Source organism: Balaenoptera acutorostrata, chromosome 15, assembly GCF_949987535.1.
Source record: "Balaenoptera acutorostrata chromosome 15, mBalAcu1.1, whole genome shotgun sequence".
NCBI classification, from domain to species: Eukaryota; Metazoa; Chordata; class Mammalia; order Artiodactyla; family Balaenopteridae; genus Balaenoptera; species Balaenoptera acutorostrata.
Window position 1 is genome coordinate 54,193,845 of NC_080078.1, and position 13,702 is coordinate 54,207,546.

The following is a 13,702-nucleotide window of genomic DNA, read 5'->3' on the forward strand; positions in this document are numbered from 1 at the left end:
TACTGCTTTCTAACTAACATTATTTAGGAATCCTATTTATTCTGATAAAAATAAAATCTAAATAGAAACTTGAGGTAGTGATAAACACTAACATTTATTAGGAATCCTATTTATTCTGATAAAATAAACACTAATAAACACTAACATTTATTAGGAATCCTATTTATTCTGATAAAAATAAAATCTAAATAGAAACTTGAGGTAGTGATGGGATGCTATTTGTCTGTTCATTCTACTTTAAAAGGCCATATAAACAAAGCATAATTCCTTAATACTGTAACTCCTTAGATAAAATTTTTGAATGGTCATAAGAATCTCTAGCTAGGAGAGAAATGAGATGAAACTGTTTGCAATAATTATTTTAAGCTTAAAGCATATAATAGTTTAGGATTACCAATGCTTTTTCCTCTAGTAATTTAGCATTGGAAATTTATTAAAAGATACCCTTGTTCCCCTGCTGGGCTGTATTTCCAAACAATGTTAGAGGTGAACATGCTTGTTAAACCCTCAGTGGACTTCTCAGGTCACATGTGTTTTTGTAACTGCCAGTACAACCTTTTTTTGTTTTTCCCCCAGATGTACAATGATAAGTGTATGTAGTAAATGTTTCTTTTTGTAAATTGATTTTTATTACCTTCAGAATACTATCTTTTCTTTTAAGTGCCATAGGGGTGTTTTAGAGTCTACTTTGTTTGATATCAGAAAAAAATAGTAATTGTTTTTTGGGAAGACTCATCATTAATTAATAAATTATTATACTGAATATAGATTTAACTTATAGAATGGGTATAAGCAAATTTCCCGTGTTATTAAAAGTAAAGCTTCAGTGTTTCAAATTGCAAGCGAGACAGGAGAGATGTAAAATTTGAGCCACTTTATTTGAATAGCTATTTGATTTTGTCCAGATTGTTCTTCAATGGGAAAAGCAGAAGTGCTGAGAAAGGTGAAAATAATGTCTCATTTTTCCACGCTGGCCAGAGAGGGCCTTCAGCTTTGCTTCTCTTTGCCAGAACCAGGCTTACTCACTTTTGGTGCCTACATAAATGTTATTTATTTGTAAACATTTATAGAGCATTATGCTCATTACTCCTATATCATTCAGGTTTTTGTTGCATGCCCCTTTTCTTAATATCATCAATCTCTGTTTGTAGTCATGGTTGTGATTATTTTGATTAAGTTTTTCCCTCTGCCACTAGACTGTACGTGTTTTTGTTTATTTATATCTTGAATAGTTATCACAGTCCCTGGAACAAAGAAGGCGCTTAGTAAATATTTGCTGAGTGACTAAGGGTTTTCTTTATCTTTGTCTTCACGTGTACCTGGCATAACAATTGATATGTAGTTAGTGTTCAGTAAAGGTTTGCCAAGACAAATTGAAAAAAATCTATTTAATGTACATAGAATCCCTTGACAGTACTTGCAATTTTATAAATGTGCAAAGATTATACATAACTTATTATTTCGTATTCCTTATTATTTTTTAAATGTATGACTGATGTAATAATACCTATTATTATTTATTGAGTCCTTTACTATGTGCTACACACTTGATATAATGATCTAATATAACTTCAGAACAATTCAGTTAGGCTTTTATATCCCCATTTTACAGATGAGGTAACCAAGACTCAGAAAGGTTAAGTAATGTATCTAAGGACACAAAGCTACTAAATGGAGAATTTAGTTGTTTAACCCAGATTGCATGTCTCTAAAACCTATCCTTTCAGCCACCATATAATTCTAAGTATTCCACAAGCCAGAAAACTCCAGTTTAAAACATCGAAGATAAGCAAGTTGTATGTCAGTTACTAGAAAGTATTAGGTAAATAAAAATGGGTAAAAATTTATTTAAAAAAAATATTAAATGTGATTCAGTAATGGGAAAGATTTTACTAATGTGGTTGTAAGAACAAGCTCAAGGCTGCTTGTTCTTGCACCTTAAGTTAGATGCTTGGTTTAGTCTGAGTTTGACTTGTAACTTTTTTGTCTATGCTTCTTGTAGGTTTGAGTGGCCGCTTCTTTGTCACTACCCTCCCAGCATTTTTTCAGTAAGTTCAAATAATTTTCTGGTTTTGCAAAGATTAGAAATAAGTAGATGTGTACCAGTATTCTAAGTTGTTTTACATAACTGTCACTCATTCAGCTTAGCATTTGAAGGGAGAAAGACTGATCTGCACTGAATGATAGTGATTAGAAGACAGGGATGCTCGGGGTGCTGCAGAGAAAGGAACCTAATTTCAGGTAGCAAATAGGTGAGGAGGTCAAAGAAGATTTTTCTGATGATGTAAAAGATGGGATGATTTTTAATAGATAGGAAGGAATAGGTTAAGCAGGCAAGGTAGAGAAGGCCTTTCCAGATAGAGGATGTATCATGGAAAAGCCCAGTAGAAAAGGAGATACCTTCAGAGAACTGTAACTAGTTCTCTGTGGCTGGCCCATGGGATACAGCTGGATCATCCTGGGTGATGGGGCTAGAGAGGCTTAGGTAGTGGGGGACTGGTGATTGATTAGCCATAAGGAAGAAGGAGCCTGTGATGACTTACCAACGGGCCATTCTTAACTAGTGAAAGCTTTTGAGGAGCCATTAGAATAAGGTGAAGTTTGGAAGATAGAGGCCAGAATAGAGAAGATAATGTGAAGGGTTTATGCTAATTCCAAATGGGGAAGTTTAGGTGATAGTTTGATGTCAGGATCTAAAGCTCTTAAGAAAGATCTAGGTTAGAGATACATACTGGGGTTTAGATAACAGTAGAAATATAGACAATGAGAAATAGATACAATGGGAAGAGAAGCAGGTCAAGGATAGAACCTGAGTTGACCACCATTAGGACATCTGCAAAGGAAAACAGGGAGTGTGGAACTGAGAAGGGATGGACAGAGTAGTAGGAAGAAGTCCAGAGAGCTCATGTCATAAAAGCCAAGGGAAGGGAGGAAGGAAGGGGGGCTCAGTAGTGGACAGTGCCAATGACACACCCCGGAAAAATGGCAGAAAAGTGCTCCGTGGATATGGTGCTTAAGAGTCATTGGAGACCTCCAATATGAGCAGTTTCCATGGAGTCATGAAAGCAGGACCCCCGAGTGCAGGAGTATTGAATGAGTAATGTAAGAGGAGAAGATGGCAAGTGTAGACTCCTCCTCTAGGAAGCTTGACTGGCAAGAAAGGGAGAGGGAGGGAAGACCAAAGGCGTATGTGAGACTAAGAGGCGTTTTGTTAATTTTCAGAGGAGGGACTTGGATGACATACATTTGGAAATGTGGATACAATTTTTTTAAAACTTGATAACAATTGCTGTTTTGCTGCTATTAGAGAAAAATCGGAATAATTGGTAGCAAAAATAATAAAAAGTAACTTGGCAGATTAGACGGTGCCAAGGACTTTGCTTATAGTCTTTGCAGTTTATTACTGCACAAATTGTGCAGTAATAAAATAGAATATTTAATACTCTCTGTTTTGGAATTCCTCATTTGTACTAGATAAGTATTTATGCATGCTTTCTGACTTGTGCCTAACTATAATGTTTCTTTTTCTTCATTTGAGCCAAGTTAAAATTCAGACTGGAGTTCACATGTAAAACCAATAGTTATTTTGATTTTCATTGTCTGTAATACTTGATATTTTAATGGATTTATTTTCTATTTGTTTTTATAATTTATAGTGCAAAAGATGGGATATTCCGCCGTTACCGTGGCCCAGGAGTCTACGAAGACCTGCAGAACTATATCTTAGAGAAGAAGTGGCGATCAGTTGAGCCTCTGACTGGCTGGAAATCCCCGGCTTCTCTAACGTAACTTGTTTTTTAATGACAAGGTGTTATTAATAGAACAGAAGGTCTCAACAACAATTAACAACCCATAGACCTTGACAGTCTACATTTTTCTTCATATTCACTTCTGGTTACCCAGACTACACATGCCCATGCTTGGCCCATGTTGTGTTTCTGGTTTTGTGACCCACATACGTTTCATCTGGTTGTTAGGATACTGGCAATTAAGTACCCAGATTCAGGCAGGTTACACAAATCCTCTCCTCTAACTTTTGCACCATGTCACCTGTTTTCTCTTTACAAAATATGGTATTGAACACCATTTACCATCCTTCCTTCCTTATAAATTATTCATAAGATAGAGGAGCAACTGTTTCTTGAATTATAGTTCATGAAGGAATTGCTCATGTATCTGTGTGGAAAATAAGACTGATGGTATCTTTGGCTGCCTAGCAGAATACTGGTGGGGTAACTTTTGGCCATAATGGCAAACTGTATAATGCTTGGTGAGACAGATAAGGCCAAGCCATAATAACTTTTTCACAGTTTTAATTTTGAATGAATTGTCATATTTGTAATTAATTTTATATTAGTATATTATAATAATATAATTATTAGTATAATTATTTTATATATTAGTATATATAAGTGTAAGGACTATCCCTGCTGAAATAGGGTCAAATCATGCCATATTTCAGGAATAAGTAATCTGGTAGCATTTATAGGAAATACATGGCTTATTCTAAAAGCAGCTCACCTGTGGCATTTCATTCTGCAAATATGTGAGCACTGATTTTATGCAGATACTGTTCCAGGTGCTAGATGTTCAGCAGTGACCAAGACAGATGTGACCCCTCTGCTCTCCTGGGGTGACTTTAAAGTAAGACAGATTAAGAAGAAAACTAAGGATGTAAAGAATCATAGTCTAGATAAGGACTGTTCAGAAAAAAACAAAAAACAAACCTTTACTAAGCCAGGGACTAACTGTGGGAGCGTGGCCCTGCATTAGATGGGGGCTAGGAGAGGTCGCTCTGAGGGGAGGACTGCAAGTGAGATCTAAAGACAGCATGGCCCAGCCAGGTGACGAGCAGGGGAGGAACGTTCCCAGGAACGGGTATAGCATCCGCACAGGCCCCAGATCGGAAAGAGCTTGGTGTGTTGAGGAGCAGAAAGGTGGCCAGTGAAAGGGAGGGAGAGTAGTGTAAACTGAGAAAGCGAGGAGGGCAGGAAGCAGGTCATGCAGGCCTGTGGCCAGTGAGGAGCTGGGATGTCAGCAGCGCACGTGGTGAGCAGAGAGTGGGGAAGGCCGCGTGGAGAGGTGAGACAGGTAGAAGGCTGTCTCAGAGTCTAGCCCAGGGATGGTGGCAGTGCAGATCAGCGTGGTGGCAGTGGGGATGGAGAGAATGGGTGGATCCAAAATATGTTTTAGACATCTGCCCCACGTGCTGGAAGCCAGCTTGCGCCGGTGGCAGCACGCCTGCCACTCCACGTCCCACCATGCCGGGCCCCTGCGGGGGTCATCGTGAGACAAGCTTGCCAAAATGGCCGCAGCCAGTTAAGGAGACTTTGAGGGAAATTTTGAGTCACTGGACCTTTCAGACCTTGCTAAAAAGAAGCCATGGTGGCGCAAGGTGTTTGGGTAGGAATCTGGGCCTTCAGCCGAGAAGTATAGCGTGGCAACCCCAGCTGTTAATTGGAGGTGTCACTGGATGGTGTACGGGTTTCATATTCCAGAAGGTTGGAAAGTGGGCTGGAAAAGGGACTGATCCACAGGATTTTTGAGACTTTATGAGTTCTGAGAATGTAGAAAACTTGGAATTAATTCTTAAACTTGCAGGTGATCCTTTGAAAAATGTATGTTTTTCAGACCTTCCTTTTAAAATGTTTGCCTTTTAACTTATCTTGGGAATGATGTATTGAATTTGGAAATTGTAGCTACCAGTGGATGTGTGGCATTTTTAGGAATTCATCCATCTGCATTTTTCTCCTTATTATATTCTGGTAGTATTTTAAGGCAACATGTTATTTTGCTTGTAACATGTATAAATCATACACAAATCATAATGGTATGAGCCACTTTGTTCTATATTTTTGTACAAGAACTCAATTTTTTTTTCACTTTTTATTATGGAAACTTTCAAACATACATAAAAGTACAGAAAATAGTACAATAAGCCCCATGTACCCTTTACCCACCTATAATGATCATCAAATTATAGCTTTTTTTAATCAATTGTTTTGAAACAGATACCAAATGTGTCATTTTATTATATTTTTGTATGTGTCTGTTAAAGGTAAGAACTCTTTTTAAAAATCATAAATACAATGCCCTATTATTATACCCATCTGACCCCACCCAGACCAATGGAATGGGGGCTGCAAAACCTAACTGAAGTGCCTTGTGCCCCTTTGGGCTGCAGGTAGTGGGAGTGGCCTCTCTAGTGGGGTGGGGGTGGCCTTTCTCCCCCTGTGATTATTGGTGATGACAAAAATTAGCAGGTTGCTCTAAGCTGCTTTGGGCGGGTTATAATAGATAATAGACTGAAATAAGATTCTGACTTCCTCCTGTGGGACATGGTTGAGGTCCGCATTGCAGGTTGGCCTCATCCTGTTGCAGTGAGAATGGCCTTGAGTTTTGCCTGCTGAGCGGGGCCACCACTGGTGGCCGTGCAGAGTGGGTGCTGAGGTTGAACAGTGGCGGTGCTGTGGTGCACATCACTGGTGGCATTTAGGAGAGCCCCCTCAGGCACTCAGGGGAGCCTCTAAATGGAGACCCTGTTGCCAGCAGCTTTGCCTCAGGTGGTGAAGTGAGAGAGATTTCCTCCCAAAGAGCAGCTGCCACCGCTTCATGCAAAACTGAGATACTAGGACCAGGCAACTGCACCCACGGGTGCTCTGTTTCCTTGTGATTGGCAAGGCCTCGCTAATGAGGCACGCATTTTTCTCCAGTACCCAGAATCCAATAATGTGCTGGGCCTCCTTAGTAATGGGGGCTGAAGACACAGCAGCTTTTCTTTGACTGACAGAGGGATTAAGCGTTTTCAGTCATCACTTTGACTGTGTTCGGGTTTCAGCTCCCCTTGCTCGGGGCTTCCCTACCTGTAGTTTGGCCTGGCCTGGAGAACCTCTGACAGCTGGTGGCCGGAGTGCCTGTGAGGCTTTTCTCTCTTTTCACTCCTCATCCCAGAGCTCCTTCTGTCCCCTCCTGGCATCCCTGCCACTCTGGGCCACCCTTTGACCCAGCCTCCCTCCTTGTGATGGACCAGGTAAGACGGGAGCTGTAATGCAGAGGAGAGGGAGAGGGATCCAGTGGCACTTTCACTTTCCGGCTGCTGCCCGCTCAGGGCCAACAAATAGATTCTCATGTCTTCAGTCTTGCTAAGGCTCTGTATCCTCATTGTTGATACGGTTTGAGCTTGAGCAGTCCCATTGTCATGAGCGTCACTGTCATTGTTATACAAACAAGACTTTCCTCCCGCTGCCCACCTGGGCCACTTGTCTGCTCCCGCCTCTCACCACTCAGCCTCAGGGACATTCATCAATAGGCACGGGGCCGGGGGTGGGGGTGGGGGAAGGAGGAGCTTGACTGTCACACCTGGCCTACCAGCTGGGTGAGACCCCTCCTTACTTTACCTGGCAGGACACAGCACATGATTAAAAGGTGAGTCTTACATAATTCTAGCTAACATGCCCTTGGGTTGGGTGCTTGTGGTTTTGAAGTGTGTAACTGTTGTAAAGATGTTCTCTCCATCATTCTTTTGTGTGACTTTTGCCAGAAAGATGGACATGACTGATGGTTGGGCTCTTATTTGAAACTTTTACTTTTGTGTAGTTTGGGAAATGCAGTAAATTTCTGGCTGAAAAAAATGGCTTAGGGATAGATTTGAAATATCTGAGTATCATTAGTATTTCATGCTGATGTCAGTTTCTTCTCTGAGGGAAACTTACTTGAGGCCACTTTTGGACCCCGTAGGCAAAATTAAGCTGCTGCCGTCTCTGCTCCCTCCACCAGATTATCTGCTTCATTTCTTTGTCGTAGATTCCAGGTCTGGGCCCTTCTTAATCACTTATACAATATTAGTGTGATCTCTTTGAGAATTGGGCAGAAAACATGCCTTATTCTGGACTCGATTTCCCAAAAATCATGCAGTGTGGCTTAACGTCTGTGATGTTGGATCCTTCTTAAGGAATTACGAGTTTCAAGAGCAGTAGTTTTCTAGCGAAAACTGACAGTGTTGCAGTTTCTTCACATTTTCAGAGAACTGTAAAGCCAGCTTATTGACTCGCCAAAACTCTACCTTTCTGAATTTGAAGTGGTAAGAAATGCCATTACTATGATTGAGAGCAGTGGTTCGCATCCTTGCTTGTCCAGGGGAATCACCTGTGGAGTTTTGAAAACGACTGCCACCTGGCTGCCATTCCTAGAGACTCTGATTACACTGGTACTGGTGGGGCAGCCTCGTGTTCCTGAGGAGCAGCCAAAGTTGGGAACCACTACAGACTTGGAAGCTGGCGCTAATGAAATTATAGTTCTAAGCTGTTAACAAGTGACTGCTGAACAGACCTTTAAAGCCTTTTAAATTAAGTGCCGTACAACTTCAGATGCCTTCCGAATACCGAACATAAGTATAATATTACAGTTTATTAAACGTTATAGGAATCGTGTGGAGTGGAGGCATGAAAGTAGCATGATGGCCGACCAGGGCCATTGTCATCAATAGATGTAAAACTCTTGGGCAGAAGATTGTGGGGTAATGGCTATTTGTATGGTGCCAACATATCACCCCACAAATGACCTACCCATTACCAAGGGAAAACTGCATTTCCACTGGAGAGGTCTGTCTCAATCACTGGTTAACCAAGTGATTAAACTTAGCATCACTCAGAGCCCACTTACAGCAGGCTTTTTAGTCTCTAAATGGAAGATGAGATCATAGTTCTCACTTTCGCAGCTCTTCCCTGAAGACTGAGATTCAGTGCTAATCTTGGCCCCTAATAAATAAAAAAAAAACACTTGGTAAATGTTAAGCTTCTTTGATGCCTCTTTTGTTTCCCAGTATGTCATAATAATAGCTAAGAAGAATAAGATTGAAATCAATGTCTGCTAATAGATGTTGAATTAAACTGAGAGACAGGACTGAGTTTAAAGATAGAAAGGAACAATTGTTTGAAGCTTTAGGAGCCCTAAAGAAAGGAGTATACCTGGAGAAAAAAAACAGTCTGAAACTTGAGTAGTTAACTCAATAAAAATAACTGTGTAATAAAGCAAAGGAAAGCACTCTCTTTGATCATGTAGTGATTGCTAATGTGAATCCAACACCACCATCAATTGATACTTTTAAATGAAATTTAGATTTGTATATGATATAAATGTAGTTGTAAAATGTTTTAATAATTGTTTTACTGTTAAAAATAAAATACGTTTTGAAGGTAGACTTTGCTCAGGTGAAGGAGAGGGAAGATTCATACACACACGCACACACACACACACACACACATACACACACACACACACAAAACTCCTTGGTTTCTGGTTTGAGAACTTGATGGTCTTGGTACCAGTTACTGATTTGAGCAAGAGAAAATCAAGGGTTCAGTGTTGGACATGTAAAGTTTGAGATACAGACTTCCTTGTAGAGCTGTCAAGTTGGATGCATGGAGCTGGGTCTCCATGGAGAATTCAGGAACACAAATACAAGGCATATAGATGGTATTTAAAGTTTTAGAAGGAAGGGGATCACCTAGAGAGAGAGAAAAAGAAAAGGGCTTGGGCCTGAGCCACAAGACACTCCAAAGTTAAGAAGTTGGGTAGAGAAGGAGTCAGCAAAAGGAAATTGAAAATGAGTACCAGTGAGGCAGGAGGACAGGCGAGGGTACACGGTTTCCTAGAAGCCAAGTAAAAGGTGCTCAAGAAGGAGGGAATAGTCACTTGTGTCCCATGTTACCAAGGGGTTAAGGGAGATCAAGTCTGAGACAAAGACATTGAGTGAAGCAATGCGATGTCATTGTGGCCTTGACAAGGAGTGATAGTGCAGTAGTGGGGATGGAAGCCAGATTTGAATGGGTTAAAGATACGATGAGGAAGAAGCAGCAGCAAGCATAGGCTTCTCTTTGGAGAAGTTTGTGAAGCTAAGCTGGAGGGCCATCTGAGGTCCAGTGATGCTCTTTTCAAAAGATGAGAGAGGGTAGAACATGTTTTCATGCAGATGAAAATGATCCAGCAGAGAGGGAGAAATTGCTGATGCAGGAAATGGGATGACAGGAAAAACCAAGTCATTAGCAAGACAGAAGGGATGGGGTCCAAGGCACGAGTGGAGGGTTTGGACTGTGGTCAGGCAGGTAGACTTTCTCTGTTGCAATAGGAGAAGGTGGATGCAGTTGTACACCAGGCTCAGATTTGCTGCTGGGAAGATAAGAGAGATCACATAATGGCTTCTGATTTCGCAGTGACAGACAAGGAGTGTTTGTTAGCTGAGAGTGCATGGGGAGGGGAGGGTGTGTAAAGTTTGAAGGGAGAGAAAAGGATATGAGTTATCATCTCAGGTAAGAGCCTAAAAGATTACAGTGGGACTGGGCCGTATTGAGTGCTCGCTGAGGTTTGTGGCTGTGAGGGTAGATCGTGATTTTTCCCCAGAGACATTCAGCTGCTCAGGGTTAGGGATTTCGCCAGGCATGCACCATGCAGGGAGAAAGGATCAGGGACTTGACCGTATTTGGAGCAGAGTAATTCAGATGGTGACCATGGGGTCTAAGCTCTGTAAGGATGGAAGTGAATCCAGGAGAGAGGGCAATGTATTGCAAGAAGTGGAGGAGTAGTCCTTGTGACTTGAATCTTGTGTTTGTTTTTTTTAATACTATACATCACCAGTGGTCCTCCTCTTTATTTTTTTAGGATGTCTGGAATGGCTGGTCTTTTTAGCATCTCTGGCAAGATATGGGTGAGTAAATATGCCCTTTATTATTATATTGGCAGAGGGGTTTTTTAAGAGTGAGAAGGTAGCTTCTAAATAATTGGAAAATAACACTTATAAATGGTTTTATAATTTCTGTTTTCTTTTTAAGCCACACAACTACTCTTACATGGGGTCACAGTGGAAATGTGTCTTTGTATCCTTCTAAGGACATAAATTGGACAGGGACCTGTAACTACTGTGTCAAAGTCATATTTTCTTAGATTGGTAATGAATCCTTTTAACAAAGCTGAAAGGGCTTATGTGGTTTCACTTCATCTTATTTTCCCATTGTTGTAATCTCCCTACAGATCAAAGATTTGTCAGGGATCAGCCAACTTGTGGGAGGGCCGGGCCGCCCATTTTGGTAAATAAAGTTTTGTTGGAACACAGTCACATGCACTTATTACTTGTATTCTGTGACCGCTTTCACACTACAGTGGTAGAGATGAGTAGTTGTGATGGAGATCATATGGCCCACAAGCCTAAAATATTTATGATGTGGCCCTTTAAGGAAGAGAGCCCCTGATACGTGTGATTGTATCATTTCACTGAGTCCTTTCAGTGACTTAGAACTTATTTAGGTTAAAATGTTGAACTGTTACATAATCTTGAATGTATCACATAAGCTTTTGCTCCTCTTTACATGTAGGGTGAACTAATAAATCCTACCAGATTTGACAAAATTGCTGTGGAATTAAATATATATCCTTAAAGTATTTCAAAAGATCTTTAGAAGTGAGTCCCTCCCTATATTTGTCTTTTCTAAGCTATGATTATAGGTCATGCATCATATTTGGAACTTAATATTCAGGGAGCTCATGAAGACTCTCTGTTTTTCATGCATATTACAGTATGTTTAGGGAAATTTAAGAACAATTTTTTGTGTCCCAGTTTCTCAGTTGTATTACATTTCCTGCCTTGTGAGATACCTACTTTAGGGTTTTTTTTTTTTTTTTTAACATCTTTATTGAAGTATAATTGCCTTACAATGGTGTGTTAGCTTCTGCTTTATAACAAAGTGAATCAGTTATACATATACAATATGTTCCCATTTCTCTTCCCTTTTGCATCTCCCTCCCTCCCACCCTCCCCATCCCACCCCTCTAGGTGGTCACAAAGCACCGAGCTGATCTCCCTGTGCTATGTGGCTGCTTCCCACTAGTTATCTATTTTACATTTGGTAGTGTATATATGTCCATGACACTCTCTTACCCTGTCACATCTCACCCACCCCCTCCCCATATCCTCAAGTCCATTCTCTAGTAGGTCTGTGTCTTTATTCCTGTCTTGCCACTAGGTTCTTCATGGCCTTTTTTTTTTTTTTTCCCTTAGATTTTGTATATATGTGTTAGCATACTGTATTTGTTTTTCTCTTTCTGACTTACTTCACTCTGTATGACAGACTCTAACTCCATCCACCTCATTACAAATACCTCCATTTCATTTCTTTTTATGGCTGAGTAATATTCCATTGTATATATGTGCCACATCTTCTTTATCCATTCATCTGTCGATGGACATTTAGGTTGCTTCCATGTCCTGGCTATTGTAAATAGAGCTGCAATGAACATTTTGGTACATGACTCTTTTTGACCTATGGTTTTCTCAGGGTATATGCCCAGTAGTGGGATTGCTGGGTCGTATGGTAGTTCTATTTGTAGTTTTTTTAAGGAACCTCCATACTGTTCTCCATAGTGGCTGTATCAATTTACATTCCCACCAACAGTGCAAGAGTGTTCCCTTTCCTCCACACCCTCTCCAGCATTTATTGTTTCTAGATTTTTTGATGATGGCCATTCTGACCGGTGTGAGATGATATCTCATTGTAGTTTTGATTTGCATTTCTCTAATGATTAATGATGTTGAGCATTCTTTCATGTGTCTGTAGGCCATCTGTATATCTTCTTTGGAGAAATGCCTATTTAGATCTTCTGCCCATTTTTGGATTGGGTTGTTCGTTTTTTTGTTATTGAGCTGCATGAGCTGCTTGTAAATCTTGGAGATTAATCCTTTGTCAGTTGCTTCATTTGCAAATATTTTCTCCCATTCTGAGGGTTGTCTTTTGGTCTTGTTTATGGTTTCCTTTGCTGTGCAAAAGCTTTTAAGTTTCATTAGGTCCCATTTGTTTATTTGTGTTCTTATTTCCATTTCTCTGGGAGCTGGGTCAAAAACAATCTTGCTGTGATGTATGTCATAGAGTGTTCTGCCTATGTTTCCTCTAAGAGTTTGATAGTGTTTGCCCTTACACTTAGGTCTTTAATCCATTTTGAGTTTATTTTTGTGCATGGTGTCAGGGAGTGTTCTAATTTCATACTTTTACATGTTCCTGTCCAATTTTCCCAGCACCACTTATTGAAGAGGCTGTCTTTTCTCCACTGTATATGCTTGCCTCCTTTATCAAAGATAAGTTGACCATATGTGTGTGGGTTTATCTCTGGGCTTTCTATCCTGTTCCATTGATCTATATTTCTGTTTTTGTGCCAGTACCAAACTGTCTTGATTACTGAAGCTTTGTAATATAGTCTGAAGTCAGGGAGCCTGATTCCCCCAGCTCCATTTTTCGTTCTCAAGATTGCTTTGGCTATTCGGGGTCTTTTGTGTTTCCATACAAATTGTGAAATTTTTTGTTCTAGTTCTGTGAAAAATGCCAGTGGTAGTTTGATAGGGATTGCATTGAATCTGTAGATTGCTTTGGGTAGTAGAGTCATTTTCACAATGTTGATTCTTCCAATCCAGGAACATGGTATATCTCTCCATCTATTTGTATCATCTTTAATTTCTTCCATCAGTGTCTTATAATTTTCTGCATACAGGTCTTTTGTCTCCTTAGGTAGGTTTATTCCTAGATATTTTATTCTTTTTGTTGCAATGGTAAACGGGAGTGTTTTCTTAATTTCACTTTCAGATTTTTCATCATTAGTGTATAGAAATGCAAGAGATTTCTGTGCATTAATTTTGTATCCTGCTACTTTACCAAATTTATTG

General features: G+C 40.2%; 1 protein-coding gene across 1 annotated transcript in view; it reads left to right on the top strand.

Annotated features, from left to right (window-relative positions):
* TMX4 (thioredoxin related transmembrane protein 4) overlaps positions 1–13,702 on the top strand; it is a 60,129-nt gene that overhangs the window by 14,910 nt on the left and 31,517 nt on the right. The window contains exons 3-5 of the mRNA XM_028165410.2: positions 2,003–2,048; positions 3,657–3,785; positions 10,657–10,702. Of these exons, the coding sequence (XP_028021211.2) occupies positions 2,003–2,048; positions 3,657–3,785; positions 10,657–10,702 (221 nt within the window). The remainder of the gene's footprint in view (positions 1–2,002; positions 2,049–3,656; positions 3,786–10,656; positions 10,703–13,702) is intronic.